This window comes from Aulostomus chinensis, chromosome 8, assembly GCF_037954235.1.
Source record: "Aulostomus chinensis isolate RoL2024-O1b breed Wild chromosome 8, RoL_Achi_v1.0, whole genome shotgun sequence".
NCBI lineage: Eukaryota > Metazoa > Chordata > Actinopteri > Syngnathiformes > Aulostomidae > Aulostomus > Aulostomus chinensis.
Genome location: NC_141327.1, coordinates 12,137,878 through 12,161,961, shown reverse-complemented (window position 1 = coordinate 12,161,961; position 24,084 = coordinate 12,137,878). Strand labels below are relative to the sequence as shown.

Genomic DNA, 24,084 nt, shown 5'->3' with positions numbered 1-24,084 from the left:
TTGTTACAGGTGTATAAAAACACAAATGCCACAGCCATTGGCGCCCAATGCAAAACATCAAGGCTAAATTGTCCGAGTGTAGTTTTTAAGTAACATTACTAACAATTTTAGCTACAAGCTTGCATTTGCAAGAAAACTGGTAAAATACTAGATTACAAATGCGTCACGGTGACACTGTGTCAACGACAAACCCACGAGAAGTGAAAGGACTCAATTTGATGCTAATGGATGCTACGTGATGCATACTAAAATCTGTTTTTATTGTAGTTTCAACTGGGAGCTTGCTCGGATGGCAAATTCTATAAAGGGATTTCAGTGTTGGCTAAAAACAAGTGGAAAGAATTTTTTTCTCCAAAAACTGAAAATCTGGTGTTTTTCTTTCTGTGCTGAACTGGATGTAAACAGCAATAGGATCCATCCTCTGCTCTCTGTTTCCATATGGAAAGATCCTGTGTCCGTCCCTCTGTGTGTGAACACATATTACTCACATTGTGGGGACACAAGACATTTGGCAGAAGGCAGGACCCCATAAAAATTGAAGAAATTTGCAATTTAAGGGTAAGAGTTCATTTAAGAAGGTTTCGGGCAAATAGTGGTAAATGGCTCTCCAGGGATGGATATTAGTTTTTGTGTCACACTGGCAGAATTGTGTGTGTGTGTGTGTGTGTGTGTGTGTGTGTGCGCGCACACGCACATGCGTGTGGTCACATGAGAGCCAGTCATAAACCATCTTTCATGCATTTAATGGATGTCTGCCCACTCTCTAACTGTGTGTATGCACAAGTTGTTCACGTGTACTTGCTTAAAATAGCTGAACCGAAACATTATCCTAACCTCCTTTCCATACAGCCAATGGCATGCATCCAAGTAAACATACAGGCTGGGATTTCACTTTGTGTAGAACATTTATAACTGCATTACTGTCAATCATTATTGATGTACTGATTTACCGTTTTGCGCTGAACGGAATTTACTTTCTCTTCCTTGTTGTGCAACTGTCATGGCTATTTTTTAGGACAATTTTAAGGGGGAAAGACTTGACCTTACTAAACCTTCATAGAGGGTTAGAAAGGCCTGTCTCTGTCTGTCATGCTTGTTTGGAGGCAATTTTGTGGGAAAGTCCAGATTTAGATGTACAGTATCTATCTACGATGACTTTGGACTAAAGAATGTGAGCAAAGTTATCATTGTTTCTTTCCCATTTTCCATTTTTTCTATTATTGCTCGTTTCCCCTCGGAGATACCAGGAACATAAACCTGGAGGAGTTTTCCAAAGAAAAATAAAACCAAAATACATAAAAATGTATACATCTGTACCTGCAGCACCACAGATGTGAACCAGGTGTGCAGATTTGTCTTTGAGAAACATGGCGTCACTAAATAATCCTTCCTCCCATAAAACCCTGTGTATAAACACCTGCACATGCTGCGTCTGTAGTCTGCGAAAGTGTTAATTACTGATCCTTTCAAGAAATGTCTCATCAGTAAAATAGAAAAACACATGCTAACAAGTGTATCAGATGAGGTCATACTGACCTCAGTACTACATACTGTGCTACTTAAGTTCTCGTAGTACTAAAGTTCCCGTGTATTTAAAAGTCACCACGAGGATCAACCGTGCAGCTGAAACTACAAAAAAGATAATGTTCCATTCGAGCTTTCAGTTAAGAGATAAAGAAAGCCTTACAAATCTTTTATTCTCAGGCAGCTGCTGGAAACCTGCTCCCATGATAACATTGTCTATCAGAATGATCATCGTTCGCGCTCTGATCTTGTTGTCATGTCAGGTTTGAGGCTACGGGATTGATTTTTCTGGAGCTTCCATCCGTATCAGTCACTCAGGCTTAAGTCTTCGAAACTGCCTTGAATGAAATCCTAACATCTGTTGACTCACCTGTCAACTCATCCATCACCGTGACAACCGGTGATCACAGTGACGGTTTGTCTCAAAGTTGGACATAGTTTAAACAGCTAAGCATGATGTCCACGTCCTCACTGTGAAATTTACTACAGCCTAATCCATATAAGCTTTTCATTATTTACTGTCAGATTACATGATTAAGCCCTAAACACAGACGCACATAGACTTTCTTTCTGTTTTTTACTTTCCATCCATCATCATCGTCGTCTTCCGCTTATTCCTTTCTATTAAGGGTCGCGGGGGGGGGGGGGGGGGCTGGAGCCTATCCAAGCAGCCTTTAGGTGAGAGGTGGTGTTCACCCTGGACAGGTCACCAGTCCATCACAGGGCCAACACATAGAGACAGACAACCATTCACACTCACAGTCACACCTACGGTCAATTTAGAGTATCAATCAGCCTCGTCCTCTCTTGATGTCTTTGGACTGTGGGAGGAAGCTGGAGTACCAGAGAGAACCCACACAGGAACAGGGAGAACATGCAGACTCCACACAGAAAGATCGCCCGAGCTGGGACTCGAACCCGGAACCTTCTTGCTGTGAGGCCACAGTGCTGACCACTGCACCACCGTGCTGCCTGTTTTTTACTTTTGAAAGTTCCTAATCGGAAGTGTTTGCTAACTGTACTGTTACTATAGGACTTGTGTCTATGCAGTCTGTGTGTTTCTGCAGAGAAATCAATGTCATAATTCATTTCATTGCCACTAATTTATCGGTTCAATCTGTACTCTGGGCTCTCTAATATGTCCCTTAAAATCATTGGACGGATGGCAATTTGGAAGTTGATAAAAGCAGAAGTCTGGCTCTTAAGAAAGTGGAAAAACAATATACCATTGCAGCAGTTAGGGTTGGTATTTGCACTTTGTTTTTCTTTTATGATCACATTTTGTATTATTTTCTGCAGGTCTTAACAGATTCATCTGAGGCTGTAGAACTGCCTGGTTGAGTAGATATCAAATTTAGAAGTAATTCCAGAATTGATTTTGATGTACATTATACTATATTGTTCCTCCAACATAGTAAAAAATCGTAAGTACAGACCTGTCATTCTTAGCTTTTAGACTCATTCTCTCTTTTCGGCCCATATTACCACTGGACGGGTCAATTAGAGGGTTAAGCCATAAAAGGGGAAAGAGTAAGGATCTGACTTTTCAGCTGTCAACACTTTTTTCCAAATTCTCTGCAAATATAGGATGATGGGATAAATTTCAGCTCTCCAAGCAGAATTCAGAAGAAGTGTATATTAAGTGCTTGAAAGGGAAGCAGAATGGGGTCCTCTCTGGTGGGAGTAATCAGAGGGCCAGGTGCCTGAGGCTAAGGATTTAGTGAAATATTAGCAGATTTGGAAAAAAAACGATGTCCCCTCTGTCAACTGGCCTCTTCAGGTTATTCTGGGGCTGCGGTTCTCCCATAAAAACTTCTTGCACTTATTGAAACATGTCTTCTTGGGATGTCTGAAGGGAGAGAAGGTACTGAAATTTGGGAAGACTTCTCCTTTTGATCAAATTCTTCTTTCCCCACAATGAAAGGTTAAGATGAGCCCATCTGCCAATGTCGGACTTGAGCTTTTCAGGCAGAGTTGAAGTTTATCTTGACTGAAGAGTGAAGATTGGGGGAAGAAAGATACCCAAGTATGTGATGCCATCATCAGGCCACTGAAACTTTCCTGGATGGGCAATAGGCTGTCAGAGTGAGGGCCTCTGAAGTCCTCCCATGTGTTTTAAGTCCCAAAGTCGAAGAAGAAAGACTACAGTTGAGCAACAACTTTGGGATATAACAACAGTTTATATGACTCCTGGCCACTCTGAATGCCCGGGAATAAAGAATTCTGTTGAACAGCTTAAAAATCCATGAGATTTTCCCATGTTTATTCCTCAGTGTACCCCTGGGGCATAAGATTGTTTACTCACGTACCCAGAGGGTCATCGGCGATAAATATGAATAACATAAAATCATGCGGCCATCATGACATGAAGTATGTTGCATTGCTTCTCTGTTGCATCAGCTTTGTAGCTTTATAAAACAAATGACAAAAATATAATCAATACCCAGAACAGCTGCCACACCAGTACATCAGCCTGTTGTTTACCAGCGATGCCGAAGGGACATTAACCTGCATTTTCTTATCTACTACATCCTGTCTATATGCAAGGGTGGTTTGTCTGTCTCCATACATCTTCTCACTTTGTCGCTGTATGTCTGAAGGCCCTGTTTGTGTGTGTGTGTGTGTGTGTGTGTGTGTGTGTGTGTGTGTGCGTGTGTGTGTGCGTGTGCGTGGGAGGAGGGGTGATGGGCAATGAAGACAGAAAGTGAAGTAGAGGCTAAAGATATGTTGACGGAGAGACAGAAGTGATTGAAGGCAGGAAAAGGGGTCATGTGAGCAAGCTTCTCTGTCACTGCATCAGTGTAGGAAGGCAGAACAGACACGCTATTATCAGGAGAGTTGATTCCCATCCATGCAACATGAACAGATATACGCAACTGATAAACCTTTAACTGCACCTATCATCTGTGTGACACATCCGAGCATGTACTTTTACTATGACTACTCTGCACAACTAATTTGAATACCGACAAGTTTGAGTTTCTGTTCAAATGTTCACTTGCATCAAATGTGGTGTAACGTTCCATGCCTGCGCAGTAAAAAGTCCTTTAGCATTGATTTAATCTCCAAATCAGAGGTGTAAGGATGACTAAAAAAGAATCTATAAAATTTAGAAACAGGAAATTACTTTTTTTTTTTTTTTTACATTTTGTTTTGTTCCTCTTAGTTGGGCAACCAGACGCGTCTCAAATGCTTCAAATGAATTCACCCTTCGCTTTAACCCCCCTGCCGCCAAAATGCGCTTCAATCAACATTCCTGGAATTATTTTCCCATAAGAAATGTTCCCATAGCTTTTACTAGTTGGGTTCTAGAGTCAGGGTGGTTTGATTTGGTCAGTCTTTGTTATTGTTGTACATAAAATGTTATGCATTACGTTTTACGAATATTTTAACATTTCTAACACAAAAATGTAAGAACTTAAAATGCGCTTCATTCAATTTTATTTGCGAGATACAACAAACATTTTCATATTTCATATTGTGGTTATTTCTGCCTCTGACACTGTTAATTCCATAAACATCCATGCAATGTGTGCAGTATGAAAGGCATGTCTGGTGAACTGGTTCAACCCTTGACAACAGCTGAGAACCAGGGCACCGACACCGAGGAGCTTCATGGATGGAGACTTTGCCCAAAATGTTCCAGTCTTGTAGATTTGGCTTGAAGCTAAACAAACTGTCATTCTTCTGGTTTGGCCTTTTTTTTGTATTTTTCACAGTCCTGTGCTCAGCTGAATTGATTCATTTCTAGGAGATTTTGCTGTTTTGCCATTAGCCTCATGCTAAATACAGATAACGAGCCCTTCTGGAGTTAGAAGGAAGTGATGCGGCAGGGAACAACACCTTTGTGATCTCGAGACACCTATTGGTCGGTACTTGGAGTGGTAAGTTCACTTTTTGGGTGAAGTATGATTTTTAACTGCATTCACTCACTTACAGTTTACATTCGTAAAAATAAAGCGTGTGTAACGTGCCTATCCACTGTTTCCTTCACGTCTATTACACGGTCTGTACAGAACTCCTTTTGGGACGTGTTTTCATCACCCTGTTTCAACAAAAATAAATGTTTTCCACTAAATTCAAGGTCATCCTTGGTTCTCCGCAGTGTGGGAGGCTGGGAAAACAAACAGGAAAGTGGATGAAGGGTTGCACTTTTCAGGGGGATGGGGGAGCAAAAGTAGGTGGAAATGAAGAGTCAGAATGGATGTGAGATTACTTACTGGCAAAACTCAAGTACAGAAGCAGCTGTTCAGATTGAGCAGATTGAGTGTTAGTCATCCTCTCCCTCTTCAGCCTCCAACACACCGCCACCCCCACCCCCACCCCCACCATTTGAGAGTATTGAATAGCTACTGAAATAAAGCCCTCTGGTGTGTTGGAAAGACAGAGTGGAGGTTTGTGCAGGCAATGTGATACGGAGCCAGAATGTGGAAAGATGTGGAGTAAGAGAAAAGACTAAGAACTGGTGGCGACAGAGAGAGAGAGAGAGAGAGAGAGAGAGAGAGAGAGAGAGAGAGAGAGAGAGAGAGAGAGAGAGGAGGCGGGTGGAAGGCAGGAGGGAGGGAGGGCTGGGGAAATCTCAGACAGAGTAAGACGGCTGAGTCTGGAGAGAGGAAGAAAGCTGGTGAAGGTCCACTTATTTGTCCTGACACACTGAATGATCCTCTCCTGAAGGGATTAATCTTTTCAATGGTCTGTTTTTTTTTTAGTCTTGGACATTGTGGATTTTATGGGCTGAGATCTCCTTTGAGAAGTCTGAGAAATATTTAGTTTCACTTCGTTTGAGGACCTCAGCCGTGACCGCAGGACGCCCATCAGATTAACAGTGAAGTCCTATGATAAAACTATCACCTTACTGGGAGTTCTGTTTGCCTCTGACATGGCGATTGGAAATGAGCTATTTATTCTTGGTGAGTACATTGTGAGTGACTGGGTGTGAACGCTGAAAAAATGGAAAGGAGAAACTCAACAGACAGGGAGATTTCCACATTTTAACAGGCAATGTTGTTGTTCCTTTCAACTTTTCACACTTTTATTTTAGTTTCAAAATTCTGAATCATGGAATCTTGACCAGCTCAGCAACCTTTATAGCTCGCGGGTGTTGAGGAAGACTATTACTTGTAGCTCCACACCAGTTTCCTCTGTGGAGATGATAAAATAAAATTAAAAAAAAAAAATTAAAACTTAGATACTTAAAACGACATGATTTACAAAATTTAGGCTACAGGGTTTAACACCCCAGGTTACAGGATCATCCAGTGACATTTCATTCAGCTCAACCCTGATTAGGAAACCTATTTAGGGGTAAACTGTAAGAAATAGTCACGGTACAATAATTGTATCAGAAAATAACACTACTAAAATGTATGCAGTAATTCTCATCGGTTACAGTGATCAAATCAGGAGGGTTTGAACAAATACTTGATTATATTTTTGTGACTTCAAGCTTTAGTGTGACACTTTTGTCTCCATCTTTTGACAGTGACAGTTAAGCCACACGCATCAACACACTCTAAAATCCCGGACCCCACTGCACATGATCTGTGGTTTCAGCTCTGAGGGGTGTTTGGGTTGTTGGTGCGAAAATAGAAAAAAGTCACATGTTGTTGCGCCAGCGTGAAAAAGCGGTCATGCACTCATTGAGAAGTGGTTTTAAACCCTGGTTGAGGTATTTTAGTACGTTTTCTACTACTTGACCTTGGTGTTGATGAATAAGAAAGCTTCCTGAGGGAAGGGATAGTCAAGCTTGTGTAGCCTGGGGACGATTCCTTTTTTGGCGACTTGTTTGAAGCTGTCAGTGACCTTGTTTATCCCTCTCAATGAACAGCAGCCTGGCTTCCCCACATCTGTTCCTGAGCCGGGGCTGGATCAGCTTCAGTTCAGAGAGTGACCGCTCCGCTGACGCGCTCGTCAAATTTTTGAAGCTCAGGCAAACTGTAACCACACCGTTGACTTAACGGCACCGCAGCAGAGTTTGCACAGAATTGTTTTGGACAGTAGAGAGGATGAGTAGAACAGCTTGAGTTCAGTGACAACATTTTCTCCTTCAGCTTCATAAAACCAGCAAACATCTTGAACACAGAGAGCAGCTCTGTTATCTGTTCCTCTAACTTGGGATGGTAAGAAAATATAGATCAGACATGACCCAAATGACCCAGCTGGTGTGTCACACTTCCTTTTTAATCTCTGCTTTTAGTTCCTTGCAGAGAACCTCAAGGATTGTATTCCTCCAAATTCGGTGCTTGATGGTTCTGTGTTGTAGATCTGGAGTTGTACTTGTTGCCCTGAGGTACCTCTCTGTGTCTGGCTAGTTCTGGCTGTCTTCCGTTGGTACTTCCACTTTCTCCGTCCCACCTTCCACAATGTGACACTGAGAGATCAGTGACCTTTCTCTGGGGCGCAGAAGTTGCGATCGCAGTTCCAGTGAGGACAGCTTATGTAACCCTCTCAAAAATCTCAGCAGGATGTCAAGTTTACAGTTCAGAACCCCCCACCACCACCACCACCACCACCACCCTTGCTACAAGGCATCTCCGTAATTGCAATACTGTCTTGGAACCAATAAATATATGATGACAGAAACATTTATTTTATTCAAAAGATGTTGTTAACGTGTTAATTTTCAACTTGTACTTCTAACACTCAATAACCGATTACCTTATTACCTTGAAACACTTATGAAAATGTGGTATCATCCCTCTGCTGGAGAGCTTCATTATACTTTTAATTCAATTCAATTTAATTCAATTTTCTGTTATTTCATGTGTAGAGGAATGTGGAAGCCAACATGGAGAGCAGCCTACTGGTCATTGTATTGTATTGTTTCCACTGGAATGGCACCCGAGGGGCCTCTTCCTCATGGTTTACTGACTGTGGGGACATCCAAGAGGGTGTTTTTACTATGCAAGAAGGAAACAAACATCTTTGTAAGCTCATTTGTGAGTACTTGAAAGCCCAAAACACTTGTTTGGTAAAGCATAACTTAATTATTTACTGAGATAAAACAAGGAAAGAAGAATAAAAAGTTTTTTTTAAATTTAATGTTCAAAGGTCAGCAGAAATGTGAGCGTGTGATTAAACAGTATCTATTAGCCACTTTTTAGTCAGCAAATTTGAACCAGATTCAAACTGAAACTCGGGACAACAACCTGAGGTCATTCTTGCATTTCACATGATGACAAATAAGACTAGCACATGGAAATAAAGACACGTAGTAAACCTGATGGTGAGGTTTCAGTCATACTCCTGACTTCTTCTTTCTCCCAGGTTTAAAAACCACAGCCATTTGCAACAGGAAGTGTGAGAGACGGAGCTATAAGATCACAAAATGCGAGCCAAAAACACAGGGAGGACAGACGTCTATTGTCATTCACCACCCGGCTTGCTGGTGAATGAACGTCAGCTGCGAACGGACCATAAAGTCACTCTTTGTCTTTTTTCAGAACTTGCTATTTAGTCATAAAGTTAGTCTCAGCCACACTGTTTCACACACTCAGCGTCCAAGTCTGCCTGTTTTTATCTTCAGTGGGAGCGAAGTGAACAGGGGGCTCATTGTGATGGAGGGAGGGAGACACAGGGGAAGGAGTATTTCTGAACACGCACCGTGGATGTGTGTGTGTGTGTGTTTGTGTGTGTGTTTGTGAGAAAGTGTGAAAGAGAATGTTTCCTGGGTTACACACTCAGGGCTGCGTGTAGGTCATCTGATGTGAGGGGCCGGGGTGAAGGACAAAATAGCACAAACGACATTAGCAGACGGCTCGCGTCCTATTATGGTTCCAGTCCGTCCACGTTATGACACTGTAGGTTGATGAGCATCTGGTTTTAAAAAAAACAAGGTACCTCTTTTTCTAACTGACAGGTAGATGTGGCAGAAACATTCATGTCACTTTAATTGGTTTACTTTAAAATGGATTATAATTTACTCAGTTAATATCAATTCATAGTAATTAAAGTGAGAAGTTTGGTCATTTTCTCGTCCAGCTGTGTATTTTGATGCCTGATTTGAAATATCACTTTAGAAAATGAAATGGCACAAAGCAAAAGAAAAGAAACTCCCTACATTTTTCAAAAAAGCTTTTGTGCTCACTTGGGTTTGTTTTAGACAATCATTAACTCTGATATTCCCAAGGTTTGCCTTCTTCTCTGGACAACATGCTGCACATTACTTTATATTATATCATCCATTCATCCATCCTTCCATTTTCTTCTGCTTATCCTGTTAAGGGTCGTGGGGGGGTGGAGCCTATCCCAGTGGCTACGGGCAAGAGGCGGGGTTCACCCTGGACAGGTCACCAGTCCATCACAGGACCAACACATAGAGACAGACAACCATTCACACTCACAGTCACACCTACAGTCAATTTAGAGTATCAATCAGCCTCGTCCTCTCTTGATGTCTTTGGACTGTGGGAGGAAGCTGGAGAACCAGAGAGAACCCACACAGGAACAGGGAGAACATGCAGACTCCACACAGAAAGATCCTGTGATGGAGCAGGGACTGGAACCCAGAACCTTCTTGCTGTGAGGCCACAGTGCTGACCACTGCACCACCGAGCCGCCTTATATTATATTATATTATATTATATTATATTATATTATATTATATTATATTATTAGCTGGTACTTAAGAACAATAACCACTTGTCTTACTGAAGCTAATTTCTCAAGATCTCTCTCAATTTGTAACTGGAACAAAAACTCTTCTGCCCGGTTGTTAGAGACAAAGCCATGAGTAAAGTTGCTCACGCCGCCATCTTGCCGCAACGTTGAGTCGACTTTTTTTATGTGCTCCATACAATTTGATGGAAACACTAATGTGAATTTCTTTTTTCGTAGCACAACCACAGTTTGCTTATAATGGAAACATAATTATCGACAGCTGCTTTCACGTATCTTTTTGCAACCAGTAGCGTTGCCCCCAGCTGACAGAGAAAAAGAATGCAGGTTCAAGATGTTTCTTGAAAGTCAATGCAGAACTTTACTCTCTTAGTAATAATAATAGTATAATAATAGTAAAATTTAGTGTTAGAGGAACTTTTATTTCATATAAGAGCATAAAACGTGAAAAAAATAGAGTATATTCTCTGTCTCCTGTATTCCTATCCTGCCTCTCATACCATCCCCAACCAGTTCTCAGTCTATTCAATTGAATGATGTCCACAAAAATAAATGACTTCAGTTTGCAATAATCATGTACACAGTATTATGTACAGTACTACCACTGTTACTTAGCAGCCCAGACACTGTGGTGGCATTCCTGCTTGGACCTGAAGCTTAATTCTGCTACCCACGATCAGTTTAAGTTCTAGAGTAACCCTATGGAAATGCAAAAACCCACGATACATCTCCCAGGTATTTCATAGTTATTTTAAAGAGGTAAATCACACTTGGTGCAATGTATCATTGCACAAAGAGTGGCACGATGGTGCAGTGGTCAGCACTGTGGCCTTACAGCAAGAAGGTTCTGGGTTCCAGCACAGGATCTTTCTGTGTGGAGTCTCCATGTTCTCCCTGTTCCTGTGTGGGTTCTCTCTGGTTCTCCAGCTTCCTCCCACAGTCCAAAGACATCAAGAGGGGACGAGGCTGATTGATACTCTAAATTGACTGTAGGTGTGACTGTGAGTGTGAATGGTTGTCTGTCTCTATGTGTTGGTCCTGTGATGGACTGGTGACCTGTCCAGGGTGAACCCTGCCTCTCACCTGAAGGCTGCTGGGATAGGCCCCAGCCCCCAAGATGGATGGCTGTCACACAAAGCACCCCCACTGGAACTTTATTCACATTAAGTGGATGGGAAAGAAATTGATGTTTATTTATTTGGTTGAGCTCTCTTCAAATTAAAAAACGCTCAACTCAACCAAATGACTTTGATGGCCAGCCAGATACATTTCCATTTCACCATGAAAACAAACTGAAAAAAGGATAAAAAGGGAAAAATAAACAGCTGAATCAAAGTGACTGCCTAACCACTGAGAAAAATTTAGGGAGGAATTATAATTGGAGTTATTAGATAGCATTCACCATGTAAGTCCACAAATGAAGGAATTGAAACAACAAGGGACCACTTTCTTGTCTTTAATGCAGATACTTACTAAGATTTCTTGAAAGAACCTTAAACTGTATAAAAATAACCTTTTATCGCTCTACATTATACTGGCTTAGGTTTCAACTGACTGAGATTTTTAAGTGGGTCTGCGTCAAGTTACTTTGTACTGAGAAATCACGCAGTTGAAAAGACTTTTTTTGTTGTTTTTTTATGCAGTTCCATTTATAACAAAGCAGGGCTCTACTTCTGCAAACCAACCGGGGCCTCAGCCAATGATAACTTTAGTAATTGATTCATTACAAAATGTCAGTATAAAAAATATCAAGAAAAAAATACTCATTAGAAATTCCCAAAGCATCTTTTCTTCATCAAACAGTTCAGAACTATTAATTTTATGCAATTAATGACAGAAAATAGTTGGGGAATCCTCTTTCAGCAGTTAGAATTGTTGGTTGAACCTTTGTGTTGCTAGATGAAACTCACTGTTCTCTCTGTCTTCCTCCAGGCTTCACTTGCTCACTGCTGAAATGTTTTGCAGGCTGTCCATTGGGCTTCAATTCAGAGCGTGGTGACTGTGTTGGTAATATTCTTTTTTTTTCTGACTTGTTACTTTTTACTCTCTACAGTCTAGTCTAGTGAGTACCAAGTGGGGGGGGGGGGGGGGGATGACGTTCCACTTCACGTTTCCATTTGAGGCTATTAAAACCCCGCTCTTATCCAGAGTGGACAGCAATGAAAACAACATAAAATTGTTTGTTTACAGCAGTTTCACAAATGTGTGTGTGTGTGTGTGTGTGTGTGTGTGGGGGGTGACGGTGGCCATTGGAGACAGAAGTCTGAAAAGCTTTGACTTGATAAGCTTTTCTTCCCTTAACTTATCTGTGTTTAAATCTATAGATATAAACGAGTGTGACGACTACCCAGAGCCATGCGGCGATCACACTCTGTGCTTCAACACCAATGGCAGCTTCTTCTGTAAGTGCCAGATGGGCTTTGCCAACATCAAAGGCCATGCTAACTTCACAGGCATCGATGGACAATGTCAAGGTGAGTGTGTGTCCCTCTGAGGGACCCGGAGCATGTGCCTCGCTTGTCCACCTACCTGCTTTCTTGTGTTCCTCTCTCAGACGAAAATGAATGTTTCATTTATGAGGACATCTGCGGTTCCATGGCTGAGTGTTCAAACCTGATTGGGAGCTATACGTGCACCTGCCACGAGGGTTACTATGACGACAACAGCAATGGCAGAGGAGACTGTAGAGGTGAGTTGGATCTGGTCTATAAGGCTGAATATGATTGGGGTTGTGCTAGGAGCCGCTCGAGTGCGTTAACTTAAGTCAACATAGATGAAGGGTGACTCAGGAGGAAGTCGACTATTTAACTCTGCACACTTAACGGAGAAGCCACTGCTCCAGAAAAACTGCAGCTCAAAATGCTCGACAACGAAGTGAGAAGAACATTCAGAACAAGTTAAAAGGGGATATTGAGAAGCGAATCAAACCGCAATGCATATCATAAAACGGAAAACAGAATCACAATAAAAACATGAAAAAACTGTGATGCACGTAAAATAGTTCAAATGAAACGATGCATTAAAAGAGAGAAAGTACAAAGCCAGGTAAAGACTGAAGAAAAGAAATAAGTTTTAAACTTCCCTTTGAAACCATCAAGCAAGCAGCAATGTAGCTTGGTTCCAGCCCATTACCAGCTTTCATGTGCATAAGAGGACTTTAAAATCTATTCTAAATGACGCAGGAAGCCCGTGGAGAGCTGATAAAACTAGAATAATGTATTCTCTCCTCTTGGTTCTGGTTAAAGACCGAGGCGCAGCGTTTCGGACCCGCTGAATCGTGTGAGCCCTTTTCTTTGGGAAGCCTGTGAAAAGTGCATGACAATAATCTAACCTGCCTGAGAGGAAGGCCCTACCTTTATTTCACCAGGCAAGTTATTCAGAAGAAACACCAGCTACTGCAAATCCAAATGAAAATCAATCAGATATGTTTGTTAGCTATTATGATTATTCTTTTTAATCTTCAATGAAACAATATTTCTGGTTTGATATGATTTGCCAGAGTTTGATATCGTCACGTCGATAACTGTTCCCAAAAACAACAGAGAGAAGAATTACGCAGTCGTCCAGAGACCTGAGTGGCCGTCAGACAGCGAGATCTACTTCATCTCTGCTAGGGTTTGCAAACATTTTACCAGCGCCTACCAGCAGACCAAATAAGGCTGTTGTTATCTCTGGCAGTGGAGTGTTAGTAGAATGAGGCGGAGGATGACGATGATGGTGATGGTGATGGTGATGGTGATGATGATGATGCGCTTGCTTTGAGGTTGCAAATGTTCTTCAAAGCTTCCGAGAAGGAGGTGAATGACCTCACTCTCCTCGCGTCTTGGAATTATTTAACCTGAGGAAGAGAACGTTTTCTAAACTCATTATTCAGCAGCGCTCATTGTCCGAAAATCTTATTCCTTTATAGCAGATGAGAAATGTCCTACCCTGACTCACTGGATGTCAAAAAGGTCATAGATATGTTCCATCTATGGATTATAATTCCAGCCTGGTCTGAACCACAAAGCCGCCGCCTCCTCCTGCTCCTGCTACCTCTAATTGCAGTTCTAAACTTAAAATGGCAAAAATATCACAGCAGTGGTTTCTTGGGAAAAGATCTTTCTACCAGCACGAAAATACTCAGACGCAGCAGCTGTGGTAATATTACACAGATTGATTCTTAGTCTTCAGGTCATTTTCAAGGTTTTTTTCTGTTTTCAATCACAGATATAGATGAGTGCGAAGAGGACGGAGAAGACATCTGCGGAATAAACGAGACCTGTGTCAACCTTGATGGGAGTTACTGGTGTGACTGCCCGCTAGGTTACACCAATTACCGCAGAGAAAGGACGCCATGTTCACGTAAGCGTCTTCTCCTTTGTCCTAATACTTCGTTACCAACACCGCCTCAGAAACACTCCGCTATTGCCTTCTCGTGTCTTGTTCCGTACAAGTTTTCACACGTCTGAATTCACATCAACTCTCACAAGATAAGGGTGTTACTGTTGAGTACCATTGAGTGCTGTTGCGCGCCGATATATCAGTGAGTTTCGCTGAAATGAAACAGGAACCGATCAGACGCCGTCAACCTGGTGCGATGATCATCCCCACCAACTAAAATTCTCCCCCGCAGCCCGTGAATACTGGGCTGCTGCTCCAAATTAACTTCACACGTATTGTACTTGAGGTATTTCATATATTTCAATTGCTCTTCCTGTCTGTTTTCTACAACTACGTCGTACTTTGTGTTCCAAAAGCAAATTTCCATTTTATGAAAATTTAACAGACAAGTAACTTTTCTTTTCTTTATTTTCCCATCCAGAGCTTAACTGTGATCACTTCCAATTCGCGCCTACAGAGGTAAAATACATGTTGAGAAGTTGTTAACGTAAGGAACAGGATGTAGTAAATAAACAGGAATTATAAGATCTGGTCCAGTTAGACACTGGTGTCTTTCAAGTGTTTCATGTATGGGAAATTTACTTCAGGCCAAACTGAAGACTCTCACTCCTTTTGTCTTTCTCAGTATCCTGGAGGCTTGGCAGATATTTTGTTCATGATGAGCAACAGCTGTTTGGCTCTGACTGGCCCCAGCCCCGCCGGAGGAGAGCCCGATGGAGATACGCTGCTGACGGTAAGAAAAGTTAAACACAAACTTTGAGGCACATGCAAACACATGGCTGTGAAATCTCATTTCCTTTTCCTGTGTGGACAGACACTTCTCACTGCGTCAGAAGGTGTCCTAACTTCTGGTAACCTGGACCGCAGTGAAGACATGTCCAAGTTACTCAATTTGGTGGAAGACTCCATCAAGATCATTGGTCCGCAGCTTAAAAAAAACCATACCAGGATCGAAAACAATGAGACAGGTTCTTGAACTTTTCCCTGACTGATGCTACACCAAGAGCTCTATGAAAAAAAGAAGCAAATATTTGTGAGGTAAGAGGCATAGATTTCTATTTTAATGAGTTTTTTTTCTTTCGGAAGATGTCGAGATCGCAACGCAGAGGGCAAGAACTCGCCCCACCGGACCGATCCGTCTGGCCAATGAAAACGCAACAATTGACATGGACTGGACTACTGCCACTGACATGGAGACTTATCCCGGTAAATTCTCCTTGTCTTTTTGTTTTTTTTTCCTGGAAAACACACACATACGTTATGTACCGATAACCATAAATCGAACGCATCAATTGATCAGGTTTGCGACTGTCTATTTTTTTAGGCTTTGCTGTAGCTGCACTGGTGAGCTACAAGAAACTTGAGAGCTCTTTAAACCATTCCTTCGAGGAGCTCCAGGGACTAGAGAAAGACGGTATTGAACCCTCCCTCCAGGTCTTCTCTAGGATTGTGTCTGTTGTGGTCTCCAACCCATCGACTCAGAACCTGAGCCACCCCGTCACCATTACACTGCGACACCTGAAGGTAATCTTGTCTGTTCTACGGTCGTCCCAATCAAGTGTGACCACTGCTTACACTGATCAGCCATAAAATCACTGAATATTGTGTGGGTCCCCCTTTCGCTGCCGTGACAGCTTTGACCCACTGACGCGTGGATTCCTCTTGGCCTCTGAAGGTGTACAGTGGTATGTGGCACCAAGATGTTAGCAGCAGATCCTTTAAGTCCGGTAAATTCTGAGGTGGAGCTTCCATGGATCAGATATGTTTGTAAAGTAAATCTGACTGAGAGAATTTGGAGGACGAGCGCTCAACTTGAACAAGTCGCTGTGTTTCTCAAACCATTCTTGAGCATTTTCCCAGTATGACAGGGCATCTGCCACGAGGGAACACCGTTTACCTCGTGGTGCACCTGTGAGAATTAGATTGGATTGGATTTTGATTTTGATTTCAAACAGAAGCAGAGATGTCATATGAAACGAAGCAAACAAAAGATTCTCAACACAGTCTTGTTGCAGTAACAAGGTAACTTTCATTTCAAATACCAAGATCTTACAAAATATTTCAAAAACCTAATCTCACAGTCATAGTGATAGTGCCGTAGTGCTGGTGCCATGTCTTTCCCAGGTGAGCCACACCTACACACCCGTGTATCTACATGATGTCAAAGAAAAAGTGACTCATCAGACCAGGCCCCTTTCTTTCATTACTCCATTGTCCAGCTCTGATGGTCACATGACCATTTTCGGCGCTTTTGGCAGTGGACACAGAGCAGCATGGGCACACGGCCAGCCTTATACAGAACAAGCTGTGAAGCACTGTGTGTCTAGACACCAAGGTTTAATAAGATTGAGCCTTGTGTTTCTTGAGGTCTGAAATAAATCAAGATGAGAACTTAATTCTTCCAAGCACTTTCTGTGACGTCGCATGCTTGCTTATCACAGGAAGTCATTAGAAATGGCTCTTCACATTCAGGTCGTAGCCTGCTGAGAACAGAGTGTTGGGGGAATCACTTCTTTTGTCCTTATTTCATCAAACTGGAGTTTTTGCAAGTTCCCGCAAGTTTTGCAAATTCATCGCAAAATTGCATACATATCTCACATATTCCATTGCATTTTTGTTAAGAAAATGTGCATATTTCTGGAAGGACTGTATTTTGCCTTGATATTTAGCGCTGGGACATTACTGGCATGTTTCACAGAGAAAATGGTCATTATGTTAAAACATCTAAAGAAACCCTTTTTTATTGACACAAGAAAGACAAAAAATGAGATTCGGCTAAACGGCAGGTTCTCACCAACTGTAAAGCTGCTGTAGTCAATACTGGACCAGCACAAATTTGGAAGGCAAACACACGCTTACATCGATGTTCCCCGAACATCCAATAAGTCCTGTTGTTTTGGCGATGCTCTGACTGAGTCGTCCCTTGCCAAAGCCGCTCACATATCTACGCTGGCCCATTTCTTCTGCTTCCAACACATCAATATCCAGGACAAAATGTTAACTGACATATTGGAGTTTGCTGCAATAAAGAATAGAATGGTTTTGTTATTGTGTCCCAGGACCCAGATGAGTCCTCAGAGGTGAGCTACATCTGCGCTTACTGGAAGGACAGCCACGCCTGGTCCACAGATGGCTGCTATAAGCAGGACTCAAATGACACACGCACGGTGTGTGTTTGTGAGCATTTGAGTAGTTTTGCTGTGCTCATGGCTATCTATTCCGTTGAGGTAAGAAACCAGAAACACACACTATGAAGACGCATGTCTATTTTTAGTCCCTCCAGACAAAGGCGATTATGCGATAGCAAAGCCGCAGTCCACACACACTTTCATATTTCTGGAAGGACTGTATTTTGCTTTGATATTTAGCATTGGGAAATTATTGGCATGTTTCACAGAGAAAAATTGTTTTTATGTTCTGACATCTAAAGAAATCCTGTTTTATTGACACAAGAAAGACAAGAAATGAGTTTTGGCTAAACGGCAGGTTCTCACCAACTGTAAAGCTGCTCTAATGAATACTGGATCAGCACAAATGTGGAAGGCAAACACATTTATATTATTCAGATTGTTAAAGGATGCAATGACATGATATAAAGAGCTATACTCATAAAGAAAAAAATCGTATAACTGAACTGCCTTGTTTTTGTCCAGAGCTGGCAGCTCTTAGATCTCTAATAAACTGCCTGAAGTTAGAATCCAGCATTTGGCAGCTAGCAAGCTTGGATGAGACCTAAACAGAGCTAAAAGAATAAGATTTAATCCTTTAAGATTGAGTGCCGCATACTTCTGTGTGCTTCTGGATGTGACAGGGGACTGATGCATGTACAACCAGGCACCAATGAAAGCAAAGGAAACTAGAAAGCACACAAAAGCACAAATACCTCCGCTAATGAGGCTACGTGGCTACGCAGGCTGCAGAGTATGTAGTATCAGCAGGATCAGTCCTGAGGGATCAGCTCTCTGATATATAGAGCATTGTATCATAAAAATGTATCCTAGATAACAGGTCGAGAATACAGCCAGGAAATATAACCTTCATGTTTTAGCCTTTTAACATGGATGCAGTACTGCTCATAGCTAAATTCTGCACCCTGGCCCAGAACAGACTTCAGGATCAAAATCTACAATTTGATAGAGAGCGCCTCCAAAAGTGAATCACTTGTCCAGTGACGGTGGTGTCGTCCACTACATTCCATCAAAATCCTGCTGACAAACAGACGCATGCTGGTGATCATGTTACCTCCTGTGTTTAAGGTTGGGATGAAGGAAAGAAAACCTAAATATTTGTAAAGAGTATGAATTTTTTTTAAATGAATTCGCCTAAGAAGATCGCATTTGGCGCATTTGTAATTTTCATGTAATGTTTCTACCAGCTGCAGGGGCTGAGAAACAATGTTTTTAGTGAAAGTGGAAAATCTAGATCTCAGCTGTTGTGTTACAGACAAACAGTGAATCAAGATTCAGGTCTTAACTGGTAAAACGTATCAGTTACTGTTATTGTGTAAATGTTTTGTTCTGTTGGCTCAAAGTGGCGTCAAAAATCAGCTGATGTTCCTGATCTGTTTTCTCATCAAGCACACCTTTAGTCTCCGGCTGATAACAAAGGTTGGGCTGACCATCTCCCTGCTGTGCCTGCTGCTCTGCATCCTGACGTTCAAGTTCTGCCGCTCCATCCATGGGACGCGCACCACCATCCACCTGCACCTCTGCATCTGTCTCTTCCTGGCTGACCTCGTCTTTCTGGCTGGAATCACACAGACTAAACCTGTGGTATGTCTGTGACTTCATTGACGTGGACTGCAGGTTGACAAATTCCTTTGCTCGTCTCTCTTTTTACGGAACATCTTGCAGAGCCCTTCGCTGTTCAACTGAGGATCTATGCAACATGGAGTCTGAGAGATTCTGGTGTCGTTAACAGGGTCGTACTGGCACAGATGTGCAAGAGAACTGCAAATGGGAGGCCTCTGCATTGATAAATGAGGGGATTTAGGAGGCAGGAATGGTCATCAGTGAAGCAATGTTGGATTTCTTGTTAGGGCGATATGGAATTTCTGAAGTGCACTAAACATTAAACCTGTCTTTCTCTCTCTCTCTCTCTCTCTCTCTCTCACATAAGTAGAACCCTGTCATAAATCTGACTGTTATTTTGTTCATTTCATTATTTTCTGCCTCTTATAAATCTTGGATAATAAATATAGTTTCATCCCTCTGCACTCCATCAACTTCCACTCTTCCTCTCTATTACAGGGCGGCTGCAGATTTGTTGCTGCGCTGCTCCATTTATTCTTCCTGGGAGTGTTCACCTGGACGCTGCTAGAGGGGGTGCAGCTGTATCGCATGGTGGTCCTGGTCTTCAATGCCACCATTCGCCCCCTCTACTTATTCATCACTGGTTATGGGACACCCCTTATTATTGTCATTATATCTGCCATTATTAGACCCGATGGTTACGGCACCAGCGAGTAGTAAGTGTCTGAAGATACAACACATATTTTTTGTTTATTTCATTGCACTTTAGGGTTTCTTTTATTTTTATTTCGGAGACTTAATAACACCTGTTCTACCTCTTAACCGTAGCTGCTGGCTTTCCCAGGCAGACGGCCTTATTTGGAGTTTCATCGGCCCCGTGTGCCTCATAATCGTCCTCAATGTCTTCTTTTTTTTCATCACTGTTTGGAGGCTCGCCCAGAAGTTCTCCAGCCTCAACCCAGACCTCTCCAAACTCAACAAAATCAAGTCAGTTTGTGTGTGTGAGTGCGTGTGAATGCGCACTCGTGTGTGGGTTGGAAGTGAAAAATGCATTGATGGAAAGAATGCAGGTTTTGTGAGGGGAAATTGGGGCATCTATTCTGTTATATGATCATTTTTTGTGTGTGTATACTTCATGTACATTTTATGTATCAACATCACAATATGAGAGTGTCCAGCGACAAAAGACATCCGAGCTTCGAGTGAAAGGAATCCGTCCTATTATTCATTGTCTGCTTTTCTGAATATTTATTTTAGAAGAATGGAGAAGAAAGACACTTTTATTATTGCTAAATTAGATCACGATCGAAGGATCATTCTGCGGAGCCATTTTGAAACAGAAATGGGGGGGTAAAATTGGTGAAGAGGGTTTAATCATTCAACTTGAGCTCAGAGGAAAAAGTGCAAATATAAAGAAGCCAGAGAGTGCATATCTGCACCAAGGAGAAAAATACCACGAATAACTACATTCCCGCCAGTGGCCTGGAACAGTCATCGTGATCCAGGATCTACAATTTGATCAGATCGATTTGAATAGCATCATGCAGATTAAGATTTGGACCAATGGTATCTATTGAATGTGCTTTCCAGGTGTGACACCACACTGGTGGTGGAGGCGTATCATGAAAAAAACAACAAAGCTGGTTGGTACACGGCAGCTCTTGTTGCAACCCCTGCTCTTTAGTTCTGAGCCATTTTTGCCATCTCTAAGTAACGAATGAGGGGCGAAGAATTGTTTGGATCAAGAAATATTTTGAGCTTTATGAACCGCAATCCTGCTATTATATAGACGTACCATTTCAGTCTTCCTCCACAGTACTGCGGCTCCGGTGTGCAGAAATGTAACGGAGTAAGACTTGCGTTTTTTTTTTTCTTTTCTCACAGATATACTTAAGAAAAAGTCAAAAGTGTGTTGCATTAAAACTACTCTTACAAGTGCGATGTATATAAAAATGTACTCAGGGAATTGTAATGGAGTAAATGTGATGGATTACCGTCCAATTCTGGTCTTTTAGGGCAGGAAATCCCCTGCGGAGTTGCTTACTTGAGAGCATGGTAGCTGAAAGCTGCGATCAGCAAGATCATAAAATAGAGTCACATTTGTCGAAGTGCTGTGTGGTTAAACTGTCACTGCCATGTGAGCAGGTGTGGATAGCAATGAGCACAGCAGATGCAACGCTTTCCATTTCTGCCTCTAAAAGGGAATCACTTCTCTCTTGTGCTATTACTTATTTTTCTGCCAAAAAACAAACCCCAGAGTAAGCACATTTTAAAAAGTGTATTTGTATACCCCAGACCCTCCTCGATTCAGATCCACTCCAAAAAAACAGAACAAAAACAAATAGTAAACAATGGATCAACCTCCACTACGTGTTAAAGAGAATCACGTAAGTAGTATACAAGTATCTCCCGTAGTAGTACTACTGTGTATCATGCGTTACTGTGATAATATCAAGCCACTATGAAGATTGTGAGACTGGCTGTCAAAGCAGGCTGCTCGACTTAGATTAGTGTCAATATGCAGGTCTGGCTAGGTTTAGGCACACGACGATGAGGATAACATGTCAAGAAAACTGGCCTCAAACACACATCTGCTGCTGCAAAGTCCAGCGTTTGATCTGGACTTTGTTGTGTTTAGTAGCTATCACCCGTCACATGACACTGTTGACCGAGGGTATTTGTGCGTCCGCCGTGACGCCATGTGTTGTTTCATGGGTGCTGTGTGTGATCTCACCATATTATGTCACACAGAGTGAGATTGTGGTTATTTCTTATTCTTTTTTTGAGATCCTGCTGTTTTATTGTGCTTTGTTTGGAACAAAAAGTTTAAGCCATCAGATTAGAGCTTGTTTTTAAAATAATGTTCATCAGCAGGAACTTTTGCTCGAAGCTTATTAGCTGCTTATTCGTCTAACTGACTGCTCTGGGATTCTGCCATTCAATCAACACTCCCACTTTGGCCCTGAACAGAGGTTCTGTCTTCATCTGTTGTTGTTTTTTTTCTTTGACCCCCCCCCCCTCCTCTGCAGAGCATTCACAGCAACAGCTGTCGCCCAGTTGTGTATACTGGGTCTTATGTGGGTGTTCGGGGCCTTTCTCTTTCAAAAAGACAACATAGTGGCAGTATACATCTTCACCATCCTCAACAGCCTGCAGGGACTGCTGGTATTCGTCATGCACTGCCTCATGTCCAAACAGGTACAAAATCTGTGTAGCTCATGAAGAGATAAACACAACTGCAAGCATGTGAATGCAGGATAACAAATTGCAATGACATAATGATGCCAGCAGTGTGCATTTTTTCTTCATGATGTTCTGCTGCCCTCTGCAGGTCAGAGAGGAATACGCCCATTTCCTGTCCTGTGTCTGTACACCACAGAAGAAGAGATACTCGGACTTCAGCAGTACAAATCCCTCCAGTAGCCAATCCCAAGTGAGAAAACAGTGACCTCTGCCTCCCTCTGTTTGTCACAAACGCACTCGTGATTAGATACAAAGATTCACTCTTGTCCTTGTTCTTGTAGGAGTCTCGGAGCGGGCAGCACACCGGAGAATCCCAGATATGAGGGATGATTTTTAATTCTCCCTGCAAAAAAAAAGACATTTAACAACGATAGGATGCACTTACAGCAGGCATGAAATTGAAAGGCTTGGCTCACTAGAAATAAAAAATCCACCAATCCATTTTTATTTCAGTTAAAGCATTTAAAGAAATGAAGAAGGAGGGAAACAGGAGGAGAAAAACAAATTTCTGACGCCTTGCAGTTCTATTCTGATTTCTCTCAGTTGCAGCCTGTAATGTGGAGCTGCAGGTAGGTACTGGGATACAAAGGATCACATGCCTTTCTCCCTTGGGTAAAGGTAATAGGTCCACAAACACCCATCCAATTGGTGAGCAGCATCATCTGCCGGGTCAGTTACCTCATTATTATTCACGTTTTCACCACTGCAAATGCTCTACAGTGCTCCAGTGGTAGATCAAGACATCTTATAAATGTGTTACTATTGTCACAGGCCGGGCACACAGTTCCTAGAAAAAATCGTGTTTATTAAGTCCATCTATTTTCTACCAATTATCCTGTTAAGGGTCGCAGGGGGGCTGGAGCCTATCCCAGGAGCCTTCAGGTGAGAGGTGGGGTTCACCCTGGACAGGTCACCAGTCCATCACAGGGCCAACACATAGAGACAGACAACCATTCACACTCACAGTCACACCTACAGTCAATTTAGAGTATCAATCAGCCTCGTCCCCTCTTGATGTCTTTGGACTGTGGGAGGAAGCTGGAGTACCAGAGAGAACCCACACAGGAACAGGGAGAACATGGAGACTCCACACAGAAAGATCCCATGCTGGAGCCGGGACTCGAACCCGGAACCTTCGGCAAGCGCTAACCACTGCACCACCGTGTCGCCCATGTTTATTAAGTGAAACTGAAAGTATTTTAGTTTCTTAATTACTTATCTAAAATATTTTTTAAAAAAACAACAACAAAAAAGATAATATAAGCTGTATTCCCTTTTGGGCTGGTTAAAAATGGTATGGTATGCTATGCTATTTATAACAAAGTGCTATAAAGGCACATTATGGAGGCAACATAAACAGCCTGAGCTGTGTTTTATAAGAACGAGTAATGTAAAATGTGTACTTTTAGTTGTTTCCATGTACTGTATTTCACTATGTTGTCATGCAAAAGAAACAACTAACTGATGATGCAATTCAGCCACACAAAAAAGAAGACTTTGATATCCGTAGTTTCAAGTTTACGTGAAACAAAGTAAGTGCTTTTAATCACTTATGGCTGTTTTGAAT

At 42.1% G+C, this 24,084-nt stretch overlaps 1 protein-coding gene across 1 annotated transcript; it reads left to right on the top strand.

Moving 5' to 3' along the window:
* The first annotated feature begins 6,102 nt into the window (after window positions 1-6,102).
* On the top strand, window positions 6,103-23,743 carry adgre5b.1 (adhesion G protein-coupled receptor E5b, duplicate 1). The gene is made up of 17 exons (XM_086211002.1): window positions 6,103-6,434; window positions 12,073-12,147; window positions 12,465-12,614; window positions 12,695-12,829; window positions 14,350-14,484; window positions 14,945-14,982; window positions 15,149-15,256; window positions 15,338-15,491; window positions 15,610-15,729; window positions 15,848-16,047; window positions 17,583-17,750; window positions 19,101-19,295; window positions 19,773-19,990; window positions 20,103-20,261; window positions 22,304-22,472; window positions 22,606-22,707; window positions 22,799-23,743. Exons 1-17 carry the CDS (start codon window positions 6,404-6,406, stop codon window positions 22,838-22,840), a joined length of 2,199 nt encoding a protein of 732 aa, XP_086067128.1. The 5' UTR covers window positions 6,103-6,403; the 3' UTR covers window positions 22,841-23,743.
* Window positions 23,744-24,084: the final 341 nt, after the last annotated feature.

Excerpts from the sequence above, each read along its gene's own strand:
- adgre5b.1 (XM_086211002.1), top strand. The coding sequence starts at position 6,404 with ATGGCGATTGGAAATGAGCTATTTATTCTTG. Across the intron at positions 14,983-15,148 it reads TCCAATTCGCGCCTACAGAG|TATCCTGGAGGCTTGGCAGA; the intron begins GTAAAATACATG and ends TGTCTTTCTCAG. Across the intron at positions 20,262-22,303 it reads TCCAAACTCAACAAAATCAA|AGCATTCACAGCAACAGCTG; the intron begins GTCAGTTTGTGT and ends CCTCCTCTGCAG.